At 36.8% G+C, this 27,082-nt stretch overlaps 1 protein-coding gene across 3 annotated transcripts; it reads right to left on the bottom strand.

Moving 5' to 3' along the window:
• Positions 1 to 312: 312 nt before the first annotated feature.
• On the bottom strand, positions 313 to 26,646 carry LOC134845637 (phosphatidylinositol 3,4,5-trisphosphate 3-phosphatase cnrN-like). Of its 3 annotated transcripts, none has more exons than XM_063862648.1 (15): positions 26,619 to 26,646; positions 22,996 to 23,084; positions 14,040 to 14,181; positions 13,671 to 13,762; positions 13,232 to 13,258; positions 11,837 to 11,967; positions 10,549 to 10,725; positions 8,788 to 8,959; positions 5,679 to 5,848; positions 5,317 to 5,409; positions 4,711 to 5,091; positions 4,178 to 4,607; positions 3,707 to 3,972; positions 2,460 to 3,222; positions 313 to 1,300 (listed from the first exon to the last, which is right to left on the bottom strand). In XM_063862648.1, the coding sequence occupies exons 2-15, from the start codon at positions 23,069 to 23,071 to the stop codon at positions 1,293 to 1,295; spliced, it is 2,928 nt and encodes a 975-aa protein (XP_063718718.1). In that variant the 5' UTR covers positions 23,072 to 23,084; positions 26,619 to 26,646; the 3' UTR covers positions 313 to 1,292. The 3 variants fall into 3 exon arrangements, with proteins under 3 accessions (XP_063718718.1, XP_063718719.1, XP_063718720.1); XM_063862649.1 differs by having other exon boundaries at positions 2,527 to 3,222; XM_063862650.1 differs by lacking the exon at positions 13,232 to 13,258.
• Positions 26,647 to 27,082: the final 436 nt, after the last annotated feature.

The raw sequence follows: 27,082 nt of genomic DNA, 5'->3' as shown, positions 1-27,082 counted from the left end.
GATAAAATATTCGAGAATTTAACTTGAATATGTGACCCTATTACAAAGTTCTACGTTTCACTAGCTTGTTCCAATTTTAGCCGCTAGATTAGACTTTTGCTTGTTCTCTGCAGCTGCTGTTTTATACATGTTTACTATCTTTGAACGTTTTCCAATTTTCAGATTATAGGGATGATGTACATTTTTCGAAAACGTTGTAATTACCTTAGGTTTTCCCTCGCTTATTCTCAAAATTTGCCTATAAAAAGCAGTAAAATGCCTTAATTAGCTACCCAGATCAAAGATAGATACATATTCCAATTGGAAAGAGAACACGATAGAAAAATAAATTTAAAATAAAATTTCAAGTACAATAAGTATGTATATTATATATAGCGGCTTTCATCTGTATCTACACTAGCAACAGAAGTCCAAGTTTCAACTTTTGGCGATTCAATATTTGGGTTTGACTCACTCATTACAAATAGAGATAGAGAGGAGAGCAACACAAGGCATTAAACGCACCAATTAACTCTTCTCTTCAGTTCAAAAATTCAACAATTCTCCGAAAACACCGCTTTTGGAGGATCAAAATAGAGGAACCTTAAATTCGTAAGCAAATTTAGTCGAACCTAAAGTTATTAATCACTAATTCTAACTAATGTCAATTAGTTTATAATTATAATTGAGTTATAATTGCATTGAAAAATTATGAAATCAAAATAAAAGAAATTCTATGAAGCAATGGTAGCAAATAAAAGTCAAAGGTGAACGTATACAAGCAAAGATTTATAAAACAAAAATGTAGCTAACGGATGGATTGAAACTGAACGCAGAACTAAATCATTAAATTACTGTCACAGTAGGTTTTTCTAATTAAAATAAACGACTTGAAAAATGACAGACAATATACACTATTCTGATTGACAGAGTCAATTTCTGATAGCCGTTACAAAACTTTAAGAACTAATTCTCATTATGAAAAACTTCGAAAGATCCATGGTGATAAAATATAAAAATTGGTCATTTTTCGATACGCGGCTTGGTCGCCCAAGTCCATCTAAATTATCCAGATACAAAGGTAAACAGCGACACATGATTGAATGCGAGTTAATAATAACTACACTAATCTAATAATCTTGAATTTGAAACTGAGTTTCATCCAGTGCCATACAGTGAACGGGCATGATGTAATCTGTCGTCGCTCCGCTGTCATTGCTTCCCTGAGACGGATCTGGATCACAAAGAGTCACCCTTCGGTCAATTCTCCTTGGGTGTCACTCATGTCGCTGGACAACGTCACAGCAATGTCTTCAGAATTCTAAGCAATCACTGCTTCTACATTTGCCATACAAGGTTGACATAATAGAACAATCACTCAAAAAGAACATGACTGCAACTTATGAAAGATGATGACATTTCTATGAAGGATGCAGACCATCTGCGCAAGCAAAATTTTTAAGAACATAGCCAATAGACAACTGGAAAAGTGTCATTGCACTCAAGAAACAAGAGAAAAACTATTCACTTTTATGAGAACAAGTCACTTGAAAAAAATACTCCAGCTTAAACCCTTCCATTTTCGAGAATCTTTATGTTCGGCACCTTTTATATATATAATATAATCGAGTATGTTTCGGGTGTTTTAGTTTTTTCTTTTCTTTTCCAGACAAAACCAGGTACCACAAAGAATCATCGGACTGTGTTGAGTGATTCATCATATAAAAGCCTTTTCAGTCGGGATTCAAACTAAATTAAAAAATTTCCAACATTTTTTTTCAAGTGTCGAGAAAAACTGGTTTAAAATTTTTGATTTTTAGTTCAATTTCGAGCGAAAAACGCGATCGATAAAATTCATTGTGGAAATTAACAATTTTTTATAAATAAATTAAAATTCATATAACTTGACTTTACTATCAAGATAACTAGTTTTGGATGTTTCTTTCAGCTCTTATTTGACAATAAATGATAACATTTTATTTGATCTATAAAGACAATCTACAATTTATTTGACAATAATGATAAAAAATTAAAACTATTGTGCAAAAAGTAAGAATTAAAAAAAAATTTCCAATTTTTGTTTCGTATTCAATTTCTGAAAACAAATTTTGTCGATCACGCCTAATTCAATAATTCTCTACGCGATCATATATTTCTCGAATCACACCACCCACTAAAAACTAAAAAAAAACAGGAAAATTAAAAAAAAAGTTATATTTTTAAAGAAAATGCTCGAGACATTCTGTGCTACCTGTACAGCAACCGGCTTCCTTGTTAGAAATTGAATTTGAAATTTAAAAAAAAAACAATCAAAAGTCATTCGAAAAACCAAATTTGAGCGGGAACAACTTTGACACAATTACAATTTCTAAAATTAACTTTTTCGTTCAATGGAGATCGCAGGGCAAAACCTCATACAAACTGCAGGCAATTTCTAGAGATAGAGAGATTATGAGGGTAATGATTGCATTTGAACTTACTAGTGATGGTGATTTCAATAGGTTTCTTGTGGTTATGATGGGACTGATTGACTGTGTCTTTGCTAACTTGGTTCTGATAGATATAAGAGGGGTTCTGCACATGCAAAGATGGCTGCATTGCAGTGTTAGGCACAGGTTGTGATATCGTATGTTGTCTATCATTATTGATACTGTTGACTGTGGTTGGGTGGTCTTGGGTTTGAGACTGGCCTTGATTTTGACCAGAGGTGTTTCTGTGGTGGGGTGCTGAATTCGGCTGGCTGGGCGCGGGTGTCCTACTAGTGTACACTGAGCTAGCTCTCACATTCTGACTGCTCAATAGACTGTTATCTGTTGAAGCAGCTCGCTTCTGACGACCATTCACTCCTGATGAATCTCCTGACATTCCTCTCGGTTCTGACTGTAACATACTGATCTGACCACCATCGAGGGCATGTTGAGAGTTCAAGGCCGCCGTGGCTGCGGAATCCTCAATGGAATGTGATCGAGAGTGTGCGTTGGCCACTAAGAGAGGATACTTGCTATTATTCACGTTCTTGCCCACACTGGGTTGTGTTTGCCCCTGATGTGGTGGGTTCTCCTCTTTGAAATGTTTGGGAGGGGAGTTTGAGGCGTTGAGTAGGTGACGACTGTTGGTAGCTGGATTGCAACTCCTTCTCGAAATGGGAGGCTTGGAGTTGGCTGAGAAATGAAAAGGCACTAAGGAAGACTGCATGTTCGTCGGAGGTCTGCTTCGATTGGACAATAATCCGGTCGACATAATCTGAACAGAAACATTCTATATTAAATCAGTTCAACTAAAATTTCCTTCATCATCAGCCTTGGTGTACTTGAACAATTGTTGCTCAACTGGCTACATATTGGAACATATATAATGGTTCTTCGTGAGCAGTTTGAACTTCGTACTGGCGGCGCAGAAACCGAAAAGTATAGCCAATTAGTATATACCTTTTTTTTATAATTCCCGGCCCAGTTCCCACCTTTCAGCCTTGGACCTTTTATTCCGATGGGGAGAGAGGTGTCGTCCATTTTACTGGAGCCGGTCCCACCAAACATTACCGGAGCGGGATTCGAAAACCGGGATTCGAATATAAAACCGGTTTTCGAACTGTTGAAAAAAAAACGAATTCAAATGGTTTATATAAATAGGCGACATGAGTGTTTCGCTTGAGTGTTTCGATTGAGAAAAAAAACTAATTCAAATGGTTTATATAAATAGGCGACATGAGTGTTTCGCTTCGACTAGCCTTTTCGCTGCTCCTGAGAGGATCTCCCCTGTGGTAGTGATGTACAGCGTTATTTGATGTTGGGATAAAGTAGCCGCCGCCGCTGGGAAGGGGTTTCCTCATAGGTCTCTCTTCCTCTTCATCCTCGTCTGTCTCCTCATCGTCATCTATGTCTTTCATCTTCTCTTCACAGCTGTCCTCTCTCTTTATCGCCCTCCTCGCTCCCCCTCCCACTCCTGCACTTCCAATTCCACCACCTCCACTGATGGAGTCTTGCCACTGAACATCTACAATACAAAACCTTCCCTTGCATTCATTATGAATACCTTTCACAAGTATCACATGCACTGCAATCCTTTGTTTTGTGTTCAATCTAAGTGAACTTTGATTAGTTCAATAACGTCTATCGATAACTTTTCACGCAGTACACCAAACACAGAGCCATGTACCATATGTGATTTAGAAAAATACAAGAAACATGTTCTTATTAACCCGTGCCGCTTTGTTCCGAGCTTGATTCCATGGCAACTAGCAAGTTAGGCTGTGACGCGCTGAGTGCCCTGCTCATCCTTATCAGAGTCCTCTCCCCTTCCCCTTCAGATCTATTCCCATTGTTAACTTTCGTCCGCCTGCTGTTCGACTGGGATGCAGTCTGCCGTTGATCTTCATTATTGTTAGTGTCATTCGTGTCAATGTCTCCATTGATGACACTGCAGTCGCTTCCATTCAGATTGTTGAGGGTCAAAGCAGTCTCTGGCCCTTTGTTGATCGAGTATCCGTTGATGGTGGAGGCTATCGCATTCCACACTCCTGCCGCGCCCCTGGTCGCCCTCGGCACTTGAAGTGGCCTGGCCCACTTAGTGAAGAATGTCCTCCACGTGTTGCGATCCAAATTGGCTTCTTTTCCGAATTGGCACGTGATCTGCAACAAAGAAGGAAAACGGTCACAATTATAGAAACTGTGTGTACATGAAACTGGGTATTTACCACAGACTAAAAAAACAGATGCGTGGAATTGAACTAACGTTACAGCCGTCGAATTTTTCGTCGAACTTGGCCTTGTATATTTTGTCAATATGACTTCTGAGTAGCACCAGTTGTAAGTCTGTCTTAGTGTCCTGTGTCCTTGAGTTACTCTCTATCTGCATCTGCTTGTCTGCCGTGGGCGAAGGCCATTGAGGACCGTAAGGGTGGGTTGATGTGGCAGTTTGACTGCTGCTGCTGCTGTTGTTAGTTTGCACAAGAGTGGGGGAGGAGGGTTTCCTAGAGTCTCCTCTGATTAGACTGAAGTAGCAATAGTCAAATTTGGTCTGTGATGGATTAGTTGTGGTGGGAGCGGAGAAACACAATCGGCTGCTCTCGTTGATGAAGGAGGCATTGAACCAGCTCTCAAATTCTGTTTGATCCTACAGAAATGAGATCATTACCGCCCGAATTAACATGAAGCACTGTAACCTACAATCTGCTCGGACTACCAATGTCGCATTAACATCCGTCATGTCCAATTAGTCCTACTAAATGTTTTTTTTTTCAAAACGTGTGATACGATTTTTCAGTGCTTCAGGTCAAATTTCAACAGCTGTCAGTTTGTCGCTGCGACAACCATTTGATAGCATATCCGTTTATCCTACCTTTCTCCTGAACTTGACGCAGAAATCTTCGTGCAGAAGGAAAACGCCGTTTGTCGTGCTGGCTCTCCATGTGTGCACACAGTTATTACCAACCTGAAGTAAAAAGGAATACTCTACACATACTTCAGAAAGAACCAACAAGAGTATGAAATTAAACTAACTATGAGGGATATCGCAACCGATTTAGCGTAGAAAGGTATCATTCATATCCAATAAAACTTCTAAATTGTTCAAAACTGTGACGACGTTTCATTTAATTAACAAAATTAATATCGACATTCAATTTCGCAAGGAAATAGCTGAGAAGAAGGGTTAATATTTCAGAGAGAATAATTTTTAGATAGTCTAGAAATCCAACTAACTTGTGAGTGTGAGTATGTGAATATGTTCTCGAGTTGGGCTATGACGACCTGGTTGTTGAAGTAGAGACACTGTGTCTGTGCCCACCTGCTGCAGTGGAAGTTGAACGGATTCTCCTGGTGATGTGGCAACTCATGTGGAAGACGGAAGCTCAGCTCCACACTCCAATACGCTACAATAATACAACTATTCACGGCCCTGACAAGTACTCAGCAAAACAAATCATAACCGAAATGCATATCCGTCAAACACAACTGACTTTATTTCTTTTTCTCATTATTCACATGTTAGACCTTACATGCAACACATCCCTAAAACCTTTCGAAATATTAGAAAACGAATATACTTATAAAACGAGCATAATTTTACAAAATGAACATGTTAATTAAACAAAAGCGAAGCGGAGCTTCGCATTAATTACGATAGAAAAATGATGGAAACAGGAAAAGCCAGAAACAATTTACAAAAATCTGATTCAAATTCAATTCGAAAAAATTGAAAAATAACTCAAAAAAGTGAAACAAGCTAAAATGAGGAAAACGTATCGAAATTAAGCCAAAATTATCAGACTGAAAGGATGCAGATCTTACTTCCAATGCGGTCTTTTTTGATTGTCGAAAATTCAAATTACCGGAGGTGCGTTACACGCTAGTATAGCTTAAATCAGTTGCCTGCAAATTAAGCCAGAAAAAAATATCAGGCTGAAGGAAATAGACCAAAAAATGCACCAGATTTGGACCATTTACGATAAAATGTAACAAACTATTCAAACAAAAAAGAGCCCTGAGCCTGCAGTAAAATCAACATAACTCTCTAGAAGCTACGCCTCAGTAATTTCAATTGAAATTTGAAAACATAGCCAACAAGAAGTTGGAAAACATCTAATGAGCGCAAGAAAACGGAAAATAAAGGCTGACTTCTGTTTTGAAAAAACTTCAACTTCGCGTAAAAATTATACGGCTTTAGAGGTGTTTGAATTTAATGAAAACAATATGATTGACACTTTTTTTGCTAACACAAACTCAGATGGAGAAAACTGGATTAATAGATAGCTTTTATTCCGCTGGGAAATCTGATTCCAGTGTCGAAACTAGGATTCGATCACGTTTTTCCTGGCCTTTAAACGTTTTTAGTGGCCTTTCAGACTCAAAGGATGCAGATCTTACTTCCAATGCGGTTTTTTTTGAGTTGTCGAAAATCAAATCACCGGAGGTGCGTTACACGCTAGTATAGCTAAAATCAGTTGCCTGCAAATTAAGCTCGAGAAAAATATTAGGCTGAAGGAAATAGACCAAAAAATGCACCAGATTTGGACAATTTACGATAAAATGTAACAAACTATCCAAACAAAAAATAGCCCTGAGCCTGCAGTAAAATCAACATAAATCTCTAGAAGCTACGCCTATGTAATTTCAACTGAAACTTGAAAACATAGCCAACAGGCAGTTGGAAAACAGCCAATGAGCGCAAGAAAACAAAAATAAAAAACTGACTTCTGTTTTGAAAAAAACTTCAACTTCGTAACTGGAGAGCGCAACTTACATAACTTTTAGCAGATGAAACTGAATTGTACTCAAATAGCGCTAATATACCTAGAAGCATTCACAAATGCATTATTGTGCATGAATGCACTTCAGTAAAAAATATTAGCAAATTAAGTTTTCCTGAAAAAAAAAACGAAACTAAAAACATCACGCCCTTTATAAGAATCTGAACTACGTTCATCGAATCTTAATAAAAATTAATCCACAAATTCTTGTTCATTTTTTTAATTAAAGAGGGTCTGCAATTTTTCGAAAACTGCTTTTTATAGTTAATCCAAACATAAATAAAACTACAGGATCTAAAGAGAAAAAAAATCATTCCGTAAATTACCCGATAGAATTAATCCAATCAATAAACAAAGATTCTTTCAAATTAGTGTCGTTTTTTAGCATCGTGTGATGAAAAGAACTGAACAAAAAAATGAACTTAGGAATTTTCGACAGTCATAGTAAAGTAGACAGAAACTAGAAAAATGACTAAAAAATAACAAAAAAATTCAAAAAATGTGGAGTTTGAATTTCCAAATGGCGCTAAAAATTTCAAAAACAACTTTATTTGAAAACAACTAAGTTTCTACGGCCAAAATTAAGCAATAGTTAGCTATTGTAAGCCTGCTCATTGGCTCGAATTTAGACTAAAAATCATTATTTTCAAACCTTGTTTTCTCGTTACTTAGTTATTTTTTGGAAAATTTTAAATGTCGTTCAAATCACAACTGAAAGGGCTTGTATATGATATACCACTCGACCCATTCCCATAATTATTTGTAGTCAGGGGGCGGTTTAGGTGGGGGGTGGGACACCCGCCATCTTGAGGATTCGTCCCCTGCCGACCCAAAGGGTCCCCCTTTGTACTATTTTGAGCTATCCATTTTTTGGCTGACTGACTCTAAAATTTTTAAAAGGCGCCTTTGGTGCCAATATATACTAATTTTGAGGGGTGAGCGCGCACGAAAAAAAACGCAATTTTTTGGTCAAAATTTTCCAAAAAGTGCCTAAAAACGCCTTTTTTGGCCTGCTTTAAAATTTTGCCTGCGAAGCAGAAAATTTGCTTAAACCAATCAGGGACTTTTTAGTGCTTTGGGAGAGCTCGAAAAATCCAAATCAATTTGGTCGACCTAAAAAAAGGTTAATTACTTGAAAATCCGCTCCACTCGAGAGAAAATCCTAGATCCGCCCCTGTCGGCATAGACTGTAATCAACGCTGACTGCAAGTCTTAAGCAGGCACGTCATCCAACAGAAAAATTACTGACGTGGGAAAACTCATAAATCATCGGTCAAAATGAGGTCTTTTTCGAGCGTTGGGATAATTCGGAAAATCTATGTGGTCGATCTAAAATACGCGACAAAATGAATGCATGAATGCACTACACTACCAATATTGCACCCACGAGCGCATATTTACAATGTCTAATTTTGGTCAATCTAGTTGCAAAGTTTTTAAGGGAAACAAGTCAGAACGAGATTACAAAACCCCTGCTAATCATAAAGGTAAAAAGGGAGCGAAAAACGCATTGGTCCTGGTTTTCTATTGTTCTTCAAAGCAATCAAAGTAGAGCTGCTAACCGTATGGACTGTTATGAGTAAGGCTGATGGCATGGAGAGGTCTATATGTCCTGTAGAGGTCAGCCACTGGCTGGTAGTGACCCAACTGTGCATTATGAGAGCCAATGGTAACCGCATGTAAATAGATGGCATACAATTCCACGTAGCGTCTCTGACTCGGAATGGTCACTCCCTATAACAAATTGTATACAAATATGATCTAAATTGCTTTTTATTTTGTACCCAAATGGTAAACACGCTCTTGACCAATTTACCACACCGGTTTCAAGAAAACAACAGCAATTTCAATACAAACAATGTAAATTGAGTCTAGTCTGTTCATGTTAAAAAAATACATCTATTATACTCATCCGCGACAATAGATAGCCAAATGTAGCAACACAACCTTGTAAAAGAATATTCCCAATAGTCTCCTCTCCAGTATATGCTACCTATCGCAAGGTATTAAATTTACGAACTCATTTATATCCCAGAACAAAAGAACATGAGAAGGATCAAATAAAATGATACAATTTCACGAGACCTCCCAGCAAAATTATAACCGCAACATCAAACTTAAGATTCGAAGGGGCGGCTAACTTTATATCAGCTGACGCTTCTGGTAATCGTCCGACGCCTAAGTAACGGCACAAAAACTCATCTGAACTTAACTGACTGGAAAAAAATTCCATTAGCTCAAAAACAAAACCAGAGCCAGTCAATTAACATTTTTCAACTTTCGAAGAAAAAATGTATCATGCACAGCTCTTAGAAATGCAAAATTTTTTAATGATAGTCACTGTTTTCATCGAACTAACCCAATTAGAGAACACTGAATCAACAGGTATAAATGTAAAATGGAAAAAATAATAATTTCAGAAACATTTTCCGACTATATGTGGGAAAAATAATTTCCGACTATATGTGGGATTATGCCAAAAAATGGCATTGAAAATTGTAGTAATAAAAATTTTTTGAGCAAATAAATTTTCAAACTTACACCACACAAACCACCTGTACAAGCAATTTTTTTCCTTCGAGCAAAACAAATTAACTTGACTAAGCCGATAAAATATACGCCAAAATCCTTAATGCTAGAAAAAACTTTCAAGTGAAAAAAAAAACAGAAAAATATACAAAGGTTAGCTAGCCAGGGTTAGTAAATTTACAAACAACTGGAATAAATCAACAATCTTGTAACTACAATTTCTTACATACTGAAAACAAACAAAGTCCGGCCGGGACTCAAACCCTTGACCTTAAGGTGCAAAAGCAACTGCGTAACCTCGAGGAACCGCTAGAGGCAGGAGAAAAGTAACCTTAGAGGAAGGAGTATTGCAGATGTTAAGGCTAACCAGCAAAGCAACTTCAATTTCTTACAGATTTGTAAGAGAAGTTGTTTCAGGGAAAAAAGTCAGATTCCCGATTACCATCAAGGGTAAAAAGGTTGGAAAATTGTCAAAACAAAAATGGCGGAAATGTCCTTTGGCTTTTAAAAAAAGCTTGGAAAAACGACAAAACAAAAATGGCGGAATGTCCTTTGGCTTTTAAAAAAAGGTTGGAAAAAAGTCAAAACAAAAATGGCGGAAATGTCCTTTGGCTTTTAAATGTACCGAAAACTTTGGAAAAAAAACTTTTTTTACTATTTATTAAAAAGGATATTTGAAATCGGTTGTGTTTTGAGTGAATGGCAACCAACTCCGTAAAGTTGCTTTTCATTTGAGACACCCTGTAGGTCTATCTATTCGATTTAGAGAATGATTGCACTGTTTGTGGGCTGACCTTGGAGTCTATGGTTCTCTCTCTTGAGAAGTGGTCGAGAGTGGACAGTACTAGTTGGGAGAGGGGGTTGGTGCCATTCTGTCTGCATCGCCACTCATGCTCAACCCATCCACTCTTTCCTGCCTCTGTGAGCACCATGTGTATTAAATAACAGCAGATCATCACCCCTGTCCGACCCTGCAATACATTAGGAGACTTCATCAATAAACATCATCGCATCAAGTATTATTATGATCAAAATTGAAGTATAAGATCGGCCAGCAAAACTTTGATGATCCGTTAGATCGCTTTAGTTTTATTTCGATTTCATCTTTTTTAACCCATCATTTAGAGGTTCAATGCCGCGCAATTTTATCAATGATTTCTGATATCAGGCTGATATGCTAAATTCAGTTCAAACACTCATAATTTCTGACATAAATATTTTCAGCCATTACATATGTCTAATAAAACACACAGACTGTGGGGGTCTTTTCCATTATTGCCCCCCCCCAGACTAGTATCAAAAAAGTTATAGCCCCCCAACCTTTCCCATTATAAAGCCCCAACCTTTCCTATTATAGCCCCCTAAAGGTTTCCAATTATACTAATAGGCAGATCAAATAATTAATTTCAATGTTTACATTTAAGTATGGTTACATTGTATATGTTATTCCAACCATTTGATTACACATTTGCATCACTAATATGTTTGTGGAATTGACCAATAATTTCTCATAATTTCTTCTTTAATTGAAATATTTTCATTAAAATAAATTTCAGTATATGTAGTCAGGGGCGGATTTTGGATTTTCTCGAGCGAGGGAGGGGGGGGGGGGGCGGATTTTCAAAAATTTTGTCGACCTTTTTTTTTGGGTCGACCGAATTAATTTACCGAGCTCTCCCAAAGCACTAAAAAGACCCTGTTTTGGTTAAATTTTCTGCGCCGCAGTCAAAAATTTGAAAAACAGGCCAAAAAAGGCGTTTTTAGGCACTTTTTAGAAATTTTGACAAAGTTTTTTTGGCGCGCGCTCCCCCCTTAAAGTAAGTATATATTGGCGCCAAAGGCGCCTTTATAAAATTTTTAGGGTCCGTCACCAAATATGGATATCTCAAAATAGTACAAAGGAGTACCCTTTGGGTCGGCAGGGGGTCGAATCCCTGAGGGGGGGGGGGCCTGTATATAGTAGTATATATCAGTACGGATAGTGTGTACAAAATTGGAACGTTCGGGGGGGGGCTATAATGGGAAAGGTTGGGGGGCTATAAACTACTGGGGGCTATCATGGGAAAGACACGACTGTGTTACCTTTCCGGCTTTGCAGTGGATGACGGCGACATTGTGTGGTTGTTGGAGGTAGTCGTGCACTTCCTGGCAGAATGTGTGGATGGAGCGGAAGTGTGGTGGCTTGTGGTCCGCGAACCCATACTCCTCCACAACTGAAATAAAGCATAAACATCAACTCAATGTCCACATTTTGATACCATCCAATCGCTGCTTTGTAGGGTATTCAACTATTTCATGCAAAAAAAACACTTCCTGCGAGGCGCATTTTTTAAATTTGCGAATTAATATAAAAGACTGAAAACAAACAAGGAGATAATCACGCCCCAGATTTAAGTGCACTTGCTTTTTTCGAAGTTGATAAATATCATGGAGGTTCAATTCAGAGAATTTCACAATTAATTCAGTTTTTACCAATTCGTTTTTTTTAAAGTATATTCAATTGCTAAGTTTCCTCGAAGAAAAATGATCATTTGGGGGCGACATAATTTGTCATGCACTGTTTGCGATAATTCCCGTATCGGCCTAAACTCGCTTCGAAATTGCACATGGGACAAGAATTGCAAGCAAATTTTTCGCATCTTTAGCCTGATATAATGGTATTTTCAATGCATCGCACAACCCTTCTAAGTATTTCTCAAAAAAATCCAGTAAGTCAACTTATCAGAGAGTTTGCTTCGAGTTTTATTATAATTATTTCTTCAGAAAATCTCCCAAGAACCGGCGGTATTTCAAAAATTGTGCCAACACTAAAAGTCCACCAACACCTGTAATTGCACTAGCTTTCTATTGAGAATTTTAATTTTGCTCATTCTAATTAATCAAACATTCGAATAGCCTAATCTACTAAACAACCCCCTCCCCTCTATCTTGAAAAGCGGGAGATTGTTAAGTAGATCCAATGGTTTTTCTAACTAGCTTATACCCGAGGCCTGTAGATAACATAACATGCCTCCAATTCAGAAAACAAACGTTTACCGTTTAAATCATGCGTTCTCAATTTAAGATTAGCCTTTTATCCAAAACTTGCAGTTTCAAACTGTCAACTTTGACATCAAAAAGGAAAACACGCTGCGTGATAATTCAGTTCACAAGTGAAAACAGAATTCTTGCAAGGTACTGAGTGACTATTTAGGCAACATTTCAATTGTTATGCTTACTCTTCAGTGTTTTTTTTGTTAACTTCTCTTCATTTATCTAGATATGTGTATATATTTCACTATATATCTAGGATTTTCTGGTCTGACCAAAAAACTTTTTTTTCAACGACACACACTTCCCATTAAAGTAGTTTTGTATATAATAAGGGTTGACCAAAATGGATTTCGTAAACTAGTACAAAGAATAGGGGGACCCCTTTGGGTTGTTAGGGTTTCGAATCCCTGAGCCAACCTAAGCAACATACATCATCTAACTCACTTTTCGCAGCCACTGAATGATCTGGATCTGAAAATTTGATCTATTATTTCTCAGCAACCGGCTCTTTTACAGTTCAACCCACTATCGAATATTTTGATCATACCCCAGAAATCATAATCGATTTTACAGCATGACTGAATTGTCTTGACCTCTCACATAGATTCACATAACTTAAGTACGAAAATTGATGTGTGCAAAAAAATGGCCAATCAAAGCCTTTTCATTCGTGGTTCCGACTGCACAAAAATTTTCAAAAAGCTTTTTTTTAAAGAAAATGCGATTGAATATATATTTTTGAAACCATGATCGGACCTTTGTGCTCTAAAGTAAAGCAATGTACTAGTTTTGCTATAATTCTAAAACATTTCGCGCAACTACTTCCAATCTTGGACGAAATACCAAGACGAATATGATTTATTAAATAGGAAAAACTTCAAACCTTTCCTTGAGCCGAAACTATCAAGAGCGTACTTCCTTTCTGTGCACAGGTTGAAGACCTTATAATGTCCCGGATGCCTCTCGTCCAAGAACCTATGAAAGAATATATCAAAACTAAACCACAATTTATTTCGCATTACTGCACAGGCAAATTTTTGAAACTGTTTCAAGCTTACAGATACACTGTTGAATACAAAAAATCGCGGATTAAGTTTATATCCTCCCCTTCCCCTCCTCAAAGAGACCCAAAAACCATCTTCAGTCAGCAATTTAATAAGCATTAAAATCGCCGGATGAAAACTCGATCTGAGGACTAAGATAACATACAAGTCAACAAATGCCTGAACTGTAAATGGTATCAACTATCAACCTGAGGACGTCTTCAAAGCGGTTTCTGTACGATGCCTCTATTCTCTTGGCAGGATACCCCATGGCAATCAGTTTAGGCTCTTCGGACGTCTCGTGGCAGTTTAATGTCACGTCACATCTACTACTGAAGGATGATGTAACATCTGCAACAAAATAGCAAGCGTTACCTTGAGTCGAAGTAAAATTGCCACATCATTTATTTAAAACTTTATTTAAATGACAAAAACAAGACTACGAGATCATAAAAATTCGTGTATTTTTTGTACAGAACCGAGCGTATGAGTAAACAGATAATATTGGCGTCAAAACTTTGACTGCAATTCATTGTAATAAATATCTGACTTCTGAATTCAAATCAAGCAGAAAAACTTACTGAAAATCCGGTAAACAAATATAGATCCTACAAAACTATTCGCAACTGCATGCTAGTTAAAAGTGTGGAACTTTTCACTAAAAATTTTCTTTTCTAATGTGGATACTAGTAGTGTCAATAGCAGCTGCGACCAAAACGCCGATGGGAAATTCAACCGATGTAAGCTTTGTATAAATCTAACAAATTGGAATTGAATTGCTAAAATTTGGGTCGAGAAAAAACTAGCAAACATAGCCAAAATCAAAGCCGAAGACAGTCTAAAACGTGTCAATAAACTCAAGGAAACAGAAAAAAAAACAGATTTCAAATTTCAAGTTCAAAATGAGTTGATATATGACAAAAGGCGGTAGGCTCAATTTGAATAGCTGGATCACTTTTTGTAATACTTTGCACACTATTTATAATTTGTTTCAAAAGCCAATTTTATTTCAAAAGAAGGGTAAAACTGTTGAATAGCATTTCATCTGGCAGAGTAATGTTTTTACTAAAACTATCTTCAACTTTCAGTAGTAGTAAAATTGATTGAAAATGAAATGACTATATTATGCATTACAGTTCTCAGTTTTAATACAAGCATTATACTCGAAATTACCACCTATTGTAACATATCACCCAAAATGAGAAATACATCGCCTTAGACGTTTTTCGGGACCTTTACACTTTTGCTGTTCAAAAGTGAAGTTTGGCCTCCCTTTAACAAACGCACTGAACTTTAACACAGAGGCTATTCAGAGCTTCTCACTACCTGCGATACATCATAAAGAGAGTGTCGATAAAACAAACACTAGTTTGGAAATGTCGAGAAAAATTAAATCTACCAAAAAAATTTTATTGTCTTGAATACAGTCCATTTTCTTAAACATAAAACATGGCCAATTTTAAAAAATAGTTGGTTGCAAAGAAAGAAGGCGGTTTTCAAAAGGGACTTTTTATCAGCAGTCGCCCGTTGAGCAAAAAAAAGTAAATTGAAAACTACGCCTTCAAAAGACTCAGACGCATGGGAAACCTGTTTCGCTCATCCAATGATGCAATATGATGCACTTAAGCCGGTTAAGCATAAACCGAAGAAATTGCCTTTACCAATGGAGCTTTAAACAAGCGTTCTAAAAGATAGCTGAACCTTCAAAGAGTCCTTTCTATGGGAACTCAGCCTGCAAAAATAAATAGACTGACGATCGTCCGAAAAAGCAGAAAACTTATTACTTGAAAAAAAAACAACAGGTCCCGGCTGGAGTCAAACCACGAGCCTTTGTGGTCTCAAGCAAGTGTGTTACCTCTACGCCAGATGCGCTGGGCGGTTGATTGATTTTGAATTTAAGAAGCAATATTAAACATCTGCGAAATCTTGTGGAAAAAAAATTGTAAAAAACATCAAAGTTAAACCGAAAAAAAATCATATTTGAGCGAGAACAATTTCTAAGAAAATTTCCTGAAAAAAAATAAAGAAATTATTAAGGCCTACGTAAGAATTTTCACTTTGTTCATCAAGTCTTAAAAACAAATCACAGCCGCCATGGCTACACGCCACATAGCACAACTGCTGGGCGAGTAGAACACAACAGTGTTAGTTTAAACTGTTATATAAAGATGTTAGTTAAAACTAGGCTCTTCATTCGGTCCAAATAAAACATAGCCAAATGACAGTTGAAAAAAAAAGAGTAATGAACGCAAGTAAATCAAAAAAAAATAATTTGTCGAAAAATTCTCATCTCTTCGAATTTCAAAGAAAAAAATAGATACCTTTTAAGCTCTTTGAATTTGCTGAACAAAATAAGATTGGCCCTTTTTTGATAACATTAACCCAAATTGAGAAAACTGGATCAATAGGTTAAGTTTTTATTCCACTGGGAAATCTTAGAAATAAATTCCACTTTCGAAACTAGAAATCGTTCACGTTTTTTCATGCCGTTTCCACGTTCGTATTCGGAGAGTACTATTAACGTAACTTTCAGCAGATGAATTTCAATTGAACTCAAAAAATGCATATACACCTGAGTGCATTCATAAATTCATTAATATGCATGAATGCACATCTGTAGTTATTTGAGCATTTTAAAACTTTTTCCTGAAAAAAAAAAACCAAAACCTGTATAGGAGTCTTCACTACCTTCATTACTCTTCACAAGAAATCGAGCAAAAAAAGATTAAATCCAAGAAACTAAAAATGAGGGCAAGAGACAAAAAAGCTCGACTAACAAATCATCTTTAAAATTTTTTATTTATTATCCATTGCATCGTAATGAAACTTAAAATCACAAAAAAATTTCAAACTATAGTCAAGAGACAATTGGAAAAAATCTATGATCTGACATTTTTTTGGAAAATTTTCACATACCGAGTTTTTTTGAGAAAAAAACACCTGAATTTCTTCAAATTATCACCTGAAACTCAATCAAAAGATTATTCAATTAGTCTGCTGGGATTTCTGATATTAAAATCTATTTATTAAGTCAATCAAATTTTTTTCTTGTAACTTCCACTTCGTAATTAGAGAACGTTATTTTATTCCTTTACTCAACTGGATTTCAATGGAATCAAAACAAAGCCAACAGAAAAATGATTTTAAAATTCTAATAGACTTAAGAAACCATAGAAGATAAGTTTTATGATAATTTGGAATTTCGAAGAAAAAATATATCACGCTTGAACTCTTGAGACTTCAGGACTATTTCATGACAAAACTTATTTTCTTAAAACAGCCAAATTAGAGAAAACTGAATCAATAGGTAATCTTGTTTTTACCAAGATATCTTGAAAAAAAGTTCTTGAAACGAGAAGCGTGAAACGAGAAGCGCCATTTGCACTTGTGGAAATAGCTTATAAAAAAACTTCGATTACATTATTTTCCCGCAAAATAATAAGTTAAGACAAAGGATGCCGGTTTCTGTTCAAATAGAAAGTAAGCCTGTGTAGAAAAAAATTTTCAACACAGGCGAAGATGAGCTTCGCACCACTTGTGATACCAATTAAGATCAAACAAGTAGGTTATTGTGGGGCTGACTTTGAGAATACCAACGCATTTTGTTCAGTCTTACGCATCTCAAAATAACAAAGGAACTTTTTCAGAAAGCAAAATACTAGGTTATTATGCCGCTACAATTAAAGCCAATAAGTATGAAAGCAACAGAAAATTTTCGACAAACAAATCTCTTGGAAACAAATGCATGAAACGTGATCCACAAGAGCTTTATATTTGCTTGCAACTAGTATGTTACGCACCTCCGGTGCTTTGAGTTTTCAACGGCTCATAAAAACCGCATATATTGCAAATAAAATCTCGTTTGAGTATACTCTGCTAGCACCCAATTACAGGTTTGGTAAGCTCAAACTTAGTGAAGTTTTTATAATATCTATGATCTTTCAACAATTTTTTTTTTGAAAAAAAGACAACAAACACCACATCTCGGAAACTAAGAGCATTTGAGCAGTCGTATTTTGACGCAAGATTTGCAACTTGAAACTCCTGAGGTTGAGAATTTCTAATTTTTTAAACCTAAGTTATACAAATTATAACACACATCATGTCTCGAAAACTAAAAAAATTTGAGCTCTTATATTTGGAGACAAGGTTTGCAATCCTTGAGAGTACTCTAACAGTACACAACTACAGGGTTAGAAAATGCTAAAATTTTGAATTTAAAATTTCTGAAACTTCGAAGCCAAATTTCCAACTCCTCGAGAAACCATGACAGTTTCCATCAATTAGTTGGCTAATTTAAAATTTCATGAAATAAACACTGAATTTAAACTGGAAAATCGAAAAAAAATCTTAACCATTGCAATATACGATATACGCAAAATCATCAGCAAAAAAGTATCAAAAATCTAAATTATCAGTCTTAATTTAATTATCAGTCGAATCGCTAGATGGAAAGAGTAGAACATCAAACTTGAACCTGAAACGAACGTGCTAATTTAATACACAGAGGCAAAGCGGAGCTTCGCACGAATTGCGATACAAGAAAAATCTATTTTTCCCAAAACTTTCGAGTGTATAGATGAAAGACATCTAGAGGTCAGCTGAGACTAGTGGTACGAACTTGATAATTTTTGAAATTTGATGGGGGACGAAATGCGTATTTTCAAAATTGGACATTGCCCCAAAACCTTTGTTGTTTCTTTCTACTAAATAAAAAAGTGGGAAGGGTAAAAATTTTCGAGATGTTTTTCAAAGACCTAACATTTGTCTTACAAAAAATTCAGGCGTAGCAACTTCTGCAAGAAAATTCGCGCAATCGCTTCTTCCGACTGAAATTTTCATCTCAGATTTGATAGGGTAATTTTAAGAAATTTAAAAAATTTCTAAAAACGTTCGAAATTCAAAAATATGACTTTCTGAAATCGGGGATTTTTTTTTCTGCTAAAAGCAGGTCGTGGCCCATAGAGTAAAAAAAAAGATTCCCTAAATCGGGTTTCTCAATTGAACTCTTAAGCTGAGAGTTGACGCGGTAACTTTCGATGATTTAAAAAAACTTCCAAAAAACAGTCCAAGTTTCAAAACTTTCACTTGTTTGAAATCATAACTTTTTAAAAAAAAAACTGGGCGCAGCAAAATATAACGGCAAGCTTCCAGCAATATGCTGTAGGATTAAACCTATAATATCAGATGTGAAAGGATAGTTATCTAAAAAAGTCCAAAAAACGGTCAACAAATCGGAAAGTTGACATTTCCGAGAATCATAGCTTTTTGTTTTAAAAAATTAGGCGTAGCCGCTTATGCAGAAGAAATTTTGCCCAATCTTTATTTTCGATTGAACCCAAAAACCTAGGTTTGGCAGGGTAGTTCTCGAGAAAAGCCAAAAAAAATTCAAGAAAACGGTCAAAAAATCAAAATTTTGATTTTTCCAAACCCATAACAATTTGTGTCGGAAAAATTGGACGTCAATAATGCAAAGGAGCTTCCTATAACCTGTTCTTCAGATTGAACCCAAAATCATGGATATGAGACGGTATTTATTGGTTAAAATCATAAAATTTAGAAAAGACTCAAAAAAATGACTTTTCCCGGGACGATAACTTTCTGTGCAAAAATTGTGAGTGGCCGCTAATGCAGGGAAGCTTCACACTACCCTTTATCTCTATTTTACTTACAACCTCAGGTTTGGGAGGTTAGTTTTTCAGAAACAAAAAAATCAAATATCGGTTGAACATTCTCCCAACAGACCAAAGAGTATGCACAGAAAAATTTAGGTGGCCTTTCTATGGATACCCTATTTTGAAAACCGGTAGAATGATTTTTGAGAAAAAAACTACAATTTTGGCAAAAAAAATTAAAATTTTCCAGAGCGTCTAAAAAAAATAAAAAAAATCCCTTCAAACAGGAATTCTAGGCAAACATGTCTAGCATGCCATTCAAATTCAAATGAGCAATTGAACAAAACATACAAAGCGGAAACAAGGCCGACTCTGAGCAAATCTTTGAGCAGACACTAGTTGAGCCGAAAAAAACATACTATGTAAAATTTTTTAAAGTATCAAACCCACACTGAAACTACCCTGTAGTAAATAGTACTCAGCCAGTAGTTCAATTTTCATGATATTGATCATGTCAGCTGAAGAGCATGCCAGGTGAACAGCATGTCAAGTGATTCAACTGATTTTGTTAAACTGGTTGTTAACTGGAAAAAAGTCAACATTCCGACTTGATAACGCTTGCTAGTCGCCAGCGTAATCAGACGAATCAATTAAAAAAAAAGAACGTACTCACGGTCAAGGTTCGCAAAATTACACCAATCAAACAACTTTAAAATATAAAAAATTGTTGAAATTACAAGAAACTTTCATAAAAAGGAAATAAAGCTGACAAAACAAGAAGACAAACGGTAGCCCTATTCTTCAAAATACCGAGAAAAAATTTATTTATTTATTTAAAGTATTTAGACCATTGCGGTGAGGGGATTTCTCCCCGTCAAAACACAGTCAAACAGTCAACTGACGGCAAGTTGCACAGTGTTTTCCAAGAACACGAGATAAGTTCGTTGTAGTTGTTCATGAAGAAGTTCCAATAGTATTTCAGCAGTCGTTTCTTGAGTCCATTGAAGTCGAGAACATTCACCGATGTGTGCTGAATATTTGCTAGTCGACGTACGGTACCAAAAATTGTGTCTTGATCTTTCGTAGTTCACGTGTTTAACATCAAACTTATGGCGACCAGTCGAAAATGTTACGTAATCATCCCACTTAAAATCGTATTTCCCATTGATAATCTTGAACAGTAACAATACATCATTAACTTCCATATACAAAGAAATAGGCAACATGTTGACGCTAATAAGGCGCTGATAGTAAGATAAGTCGTTGTCGAAGAGAATCCACTTGGTAGCTTTGCGTTGTATGGATTCGAGGGCCTTCAAATTTCCGATGTTGGCGTACCAAACAGATGAGCCATACAAGAGTAATGGTAACACCATGTACTTGTATAGATTCAACTTGTGAACTCGAGGTAAAATACTGCAGCAATTACGCTTTATAAGAAACAAGACTACCAACGCTTTTTGCAAGCTTTTTCAAAATGATGGGACCATGACAAGCTGGATGAGAAAAAAAATACCAAGATCTTTCTGGCTTTCGACGACTGTGAGCTCTTTTTCTGCTACATATACGGTACAATAACGCTGTGAGAAAGGTAAAAAGTGGCATTTATCAGGATGTAACATCATACAGTTGTCGTTGCACCACTGCAGGATTCTGTAGACATCGGCTTGTAGATAGCACTAAATGTTTGCGGAGTACCAAGAAAGTAGTTTTGAATCATCGATGGACCCTTGAGGTACACCGCTAAGTACAAGCAGAAGCGAAGAGTAGTATTTGACCACTTTAACAAACTGTCTGCGGTCAGCAAGACAGCTCTTAATAACCGCTAGGAGTCTTCCAGAAATTCCCAATTTGCGCAGCTTATTAAGCAGGACAGAGTGACTAATTTTGTTAAAGGGTTTAGCGAAATCTATATATACAGCTTCCATCGTATTCCGGTAGTCTGACTCGCGATAGATCTCGTCTAGGTAACAGATTAATTGAATAATCGTGTGTTGTGCATTAGGAAACCATATTGTGAATTTGATATAAGTGGTCTAATGAAAGGATACAATTCGTCAAATTTACAGCGCTCAAGAATTTTGGATGCAATGTCTAATAATGTGATAGGACGATAATTGTTTGCCAGTCGCTTGTCAGCTTGTTTATGCAAGGGCTTGACTTTCCCAATCTTCCACTGCGAAGGAAAGCAACCTGTTCTCTTAATAAAGCTGAAAATGTGACTAAGAGATTTGCAAAGGGAAGGAATCTTCTTGAATAAAGCCGGTGGCAAGTTATCGCGACCGCGGGACTTGCTTACGTCTAGCCTGGTGGTTATTGTCATTTTTTATGTTCGGAAACGTCGCAAATAAAATTAATGCGTGCCAAGGTCCAGCCGCGATTCGAACCCCAGACCTACGATCTCAAGGACCGTGCTTAACTTACCACGTGTTCAGGTTCCAGAATAAAAACCAGCTCAATTTCTTGTAATTTACCTTCCTTTTAACAAATGAGTTTGAATTGAGCTTAAAAAGAAATGAAAAGTCAACCTGAAAACACTTTCTGTAAAAAATCAACAGGGCCTAAATTAAGGTCTTCCCTACATTCATTGACCATTGAAAAATAGAGAGAAAATTAAGTCTTTCACAAGATTTGATGAAGCGCTGGTAAATGGGCAAAAATAGCCTACAGATAGTTAGAAAAGAGTAAATGAACGCAAGTAAACAAAAAGAAACTGACTTGTTTTTGAAAATTAAATTTTTCGAAGTTCAAAGTGAAAACACTTGGCCGTAAAGCTTTTCGAATTTCAAGAACAATTGATGATTGACCCTTTTTTTGATGAAAGTTATCTCAATTTGATGGACAAACTGACAAACCGCTGGACAAACTGACAATTGAACTCCACTTTCAAAATTAGAAGTCGATCACGTTTTTTGTGACCTTTTATCTTTTGCTAATTCAAAAAAAAAAATGTGACTTCCTTTTAAAAATGAAATGAAGTGAATTTAAAAAAAAATCAAAGCCAAACTGCGAAAAATCAAATTTGAGCGTGAACAAATTTAAGGTCTTTTTCCTGAAAAAGTCATCATAGCCTGTTTAACGGTCTTCACAGCGTTCACCTACCCTGTTAGCAGACAAAAATGAGTGTCAGCATAGCAGTGATGTATTCTTGTTCAAATTCTGTATATAAAATTAAGTTTATCTCATCAGGCGGGTTATACTTATTAGCAAGCTCTGAAAACGCAATTGAGGAAAATAATAAAATCAGCTATTACAGTTGCACAAATTTTAGCTCAACTGAGTGTAGTTTTTACACCTCCAGGATTTTCATATAACCAAACTTTAATTTTGTTTTATTTTATATGAACACTTTTTGCTGATGAGGCTTAATGCCCCAGAATCCATTGCTATTCAGAATCCAAAACTGAAAAAATAATCCGTCCTTTTAGCAGTCAATCATAGATGAATGAGTTTTCCAAAATTAACTTAAATTTCTCAAATAACAAAAAAGCCTTTCGGCGACTTGAAGTAGTCGAACTAGATCACTGAAAACTAAAACTTTCTAACTTACAGGACAGATCCAAATTAAAATTTCCCTCTTTAAACCGCTTTTTGTTCTTCGAAACTGCCTCTCTGAAAAAATCCATTGCATTGGTACCTGAAACAAAAAGCATGGCTATTATAGTTTCATCAGCGATGAGTCAGGAGCACTTAAGATATATATTTAAAATAGAGTGGTCATCATTTTAATGTAATCAGAAGGTCAAAAGTATCATAGTAACCGAGGTTACAGTCATGAGTCCCTTCATCATGTATTCCAGTCAAAATCCTTGGAATTTTCTAGATATGGAAGTGATAATGATAAAAGAAGATGTCAAGTGTTTAAGTCCTTTTCATTTAAAATCGATACGGGTTACGCTTCTTCAATAAGAACACGCAACTCGACACGAGATAATATAATATACAAGTGTTACAAGTAAAAAATTTCGTCGAAAGTTATTTTGTCATTTATTGTTCCGAGTACGCAAGCGGCGTTCGCAATCTGTATTGCCAGGGAGATTCTCTGTTTTAAAAAGCTGCCTGCTCTGGGTTCCTCAGTGCATATGCTTAGGTTCTTACAAAGCTTGCTCAAAAAAACTTCTGTGCTGGGGCCGGCCGCGCCCTGAATTTCAAAAGCTAGCGGTTGAAAAAGATATCCATCATTTACAAGATCTTTATATTTGTCAATTTTTCGCTCTTCCGCTTCAGCGGCAGCCGTACCAGGGTTACAAACAGACCCGGCATTAATCCTACAAGGAGCTAAGGAGTCTACTACCGTTACATCCCACAAGAGCTGCTTACCATCAGCCCATGGAACGAGCGTCAAACCGTCTGGTCGCTTCTGATCGGTCCTGTAGAGGTGTCGTGGTTCTAAAACAGACGGAATGTGAGTAGATGATAGACTCTGCTTTATAAGGGCATTCAGGTTTGAATGCCTAGAGAATCTCCCTGCACTTTTGAGGCAAGAAAGACCATGCCAACCATCCTCGGTAACGTCTTTTCCGCACACGCATTTATGCCGTTCGCATATTTTTGATCCTAATCGAAGTCCTATCGCAATTCTGAGTTGTTGGTTCGACAGTTTTAACCTTAAATTTTTGCAGGGGATGACGTTCAACCATTGGGATCCAAATCTATCTTGGAACGCGTTGAACCTTTTCACGTCCGTTGGTTCGAGTCGTAAAATCAAGTCTGCAATTTCGCTGTCAAAAATTGGCTCCGTCCAATTTTTTTGGATTTCATTTTCCGGAGCCATTTCAATTTTTCCAAGGTCAAACCACCGTTTAAGCGCATCATCATAGGTTCCATCCACATGCTCCAAACCAAAGATTTCGCTCAAGGCATCTTTTGCTCCTACTGCTGAGGCTAAGAAAGCTGGTAAAGCGAGTAGACGAGCGGAAGAAACGCCCAAGCCACCTTTGGCTGCCGGGAGAACTGCTTGTAAAAACTGGTTATCATCCATTTTCACGTTAGTGACCTTGCATAACGAATTTCTTAGTAATTTATCGTAGCGTTCCAAAAAAATCATTTTGCAAAAAACAAGGGCTCGTACGCAAAAAATATAGGAGTTTTGGCATGCTAAAGCAATTTTTCAGGAGGTAAAAACCATAATGGGCGTCTAGTTTGTCAATGACATCCGAGATTTTTTCAAGCTCCCTAATTTTTTCGTCGAGTAATTCTTTTCGGCAAAGTTCGCCGATTGGAGATCCTAAAATGAGGAGTTCTTCTTTTGTTTTTATTTTTATTTTGGGGCATATTTTTCGAAATTGTGTTAAAATTGAATTATACTGTGTACTAGTAGTCGGTCCCAAAAAACAAAGTTCACACTTCTCAGTGTTTAAGCTCAGGCCGTAAATTTGTTCCGATTTCAGAATGTTTTTAAGGTCCCGGAGTACTACCTTATAGTCGTCGGCTAAATTTCCATCATCTAAATACCAGATGTTAATTTTCGACTCCAACTGTTTGACTAGTGTATGAATTGTTTCCGCAAAAAGGGGTGGGGCTTCAGGATCACCTTGCTGAGTTCCGTCTTCTGACATTATGACAGAGCTTCCGTAAAAAAGGTAACTAGGTTTAGCATACGCGCAATGGGTGTAATTATATAATTCGGGGCGATTTGAAAAAACATGATTCAGCATTGTTTCTCTGTTTAAAGAGTTAAAGGCATTCTTAAAATCTAGTTTTAAAAGAACAGTACATTTTGGATTTTCGTCGCGTTCAATTAGGTTTCGAAACGAGTGCGCAGCTATTTCTGCTCCTCGTTTGGTACCGCATCCTACCTGTACGTTTCCGAAAAAATTTTGTCGCTCGGAGAGGGCCTTGCTTCCAGCGCATTTAGACGCGATACGTCTCAGCGTGTTGCCTATGGCAATCGGTCTCAACCCTCCGTCTATTTTTATGAGGGCGATAAGCTTTGCGCCAAAAAAGAAAGGTCTTAGTGGTTCCGGTATTTTGCCATCTCCAATGAGGTTTATCAGCTTAGTAAGCGATTTCAGAAAATTAAGTCCTGCACTGCCATTCGACTTACTAACAAGATCTTTAAAAATTTGAGGAAATATTTTATCAGGACCTGCTGCTATACATTATCGCTTTGTATAGGTCGAAATCGGTTACGAAAAAACTATCCAACTTTTCTGGATTTGGAGCTGCAAATTTGGCTCGCTGCGGGTGCTTAGATAACAATTTTTGATAGTTATCAGTTGAAAAAGGAGCTATTTTGTCATCCGAAGCAGCAAGCCTTATTCCTCCCTTTACATTTCCTTCATCGAGCTTACTAGTTATTAACTTTATTCTCTGCTCGAGGTCACTCAGAGGCGGGCTTGAAACTTGGGGATGGGGTTTTGGAAGTGACACGTCATTTGCTCGAATTTTTTTATTTATCAAAGAGCTCATGCTTGTGGTCTGTTTGCGTCCACGTCTTTTCGGTTGCTCCAAAAAAAACAAGAACGACGTTAAAAAAATTAGCCATTTTGTAACATCTTCTACATTGTAGACGATGTCATTTATTTTGTCCGACAGATTTTCCGCCAAGGGAACACGCGAGTCTTTTGGTACTCTCTTGAGTACTCGGACATTTGAGATGGCTGTATTAACATAATTGTCTAGCACTAAATCATTACCTATTGTTGCTTTATTAACAGATTTTACATCAACGCATAAAGGACACTGAAACCATTGGGTTTTTTTAGAGTCGCTAAGAGAAATATTTACACAACTGATATGATACCAACTAGAACAACAATCACATTTAATCCAATTTATCAGTCCTGAAGGTTTTAAGCAATCTTTGCTTGTACACTCTTTGTTGTTTTTCCTCATCTTGACGCAGCATAAAGGTAAAAAAAAAGGATTTTGACTGGACTTTAGGGGACTGAACTAACCCATGATAAGCGGTTAGTGGGAATTTTACAAATCAGCAAATAAAAAAAAGACAACTAAATTAATTTAATAGGTTAAAAGGCAGCATAAAGGTTAAAAAACCAAAAACAAGGAACAATCTCACCCGAGCTCAGTAGGTTCAGCGGCGCACCACCAGACTTCTCAAGCCAGTTCCAGTTCCCCACCTCCCCACAGAAAGCCACTTGACAGACCTGTCTCTAAAATCCCTCAGAGGGCGCTCCACATACAGGCACAAACATCAAACATAACAAATCTATTTAATAAGTTTATCACAACAATTAGGCTAACAATTAGGCATTTGTTATGTTTGATGTTTGTGCCTGTATGTGGAGCGCCCTCTGAGGGATTTTAGAGACAGGTCTGTCAAGTGGCTTTCTGTGGGGAGGTGGGGAACTGGAACTGGCTTGAGAAGTCTGGTGGTGCGCCGCTGAACCTACTGAGCTCGGGTGAGATTGTTCCTTGTTTTTGGTTTTTTAACCTTTATGCTGCCTTTTAACCTTTTAAATTAATTTAGTTGTCTTTTTTTTTATTTGCTGATTTGTAAAATTCCCACTAACCGCTTATCATGGGTTAGTTCAGTCCCCTAAAGTCCAGTCAAAATCCTTTTTTTTACCTTTATGCTTCGTCAAGATGAGGAAAAACAACAAAGAGTGTACAAGCAAAGATTGCTTAAAACCTTCAGGACTGATAAATTGGATTAAATGTGATTGTTGTTCTAG

The sequence above is a fragment of the Symsagittifera roscoffensis genome, chromosome 5, assembly GCF_963678635.1.
Source record: "Symsagittifera roscoffensis chromosome 5, txSymRosc1.1, whole genome shotgun sequence".
NCBI lineage: Eukaryota > Metazoa > Xenacoelomorpha > Acoela > Convolutidae > Symsagittifera > Symsagittifera roscoffensis.
This window is presented reverse-complemented; position numbering and strand designations above follow the sequence as displayed.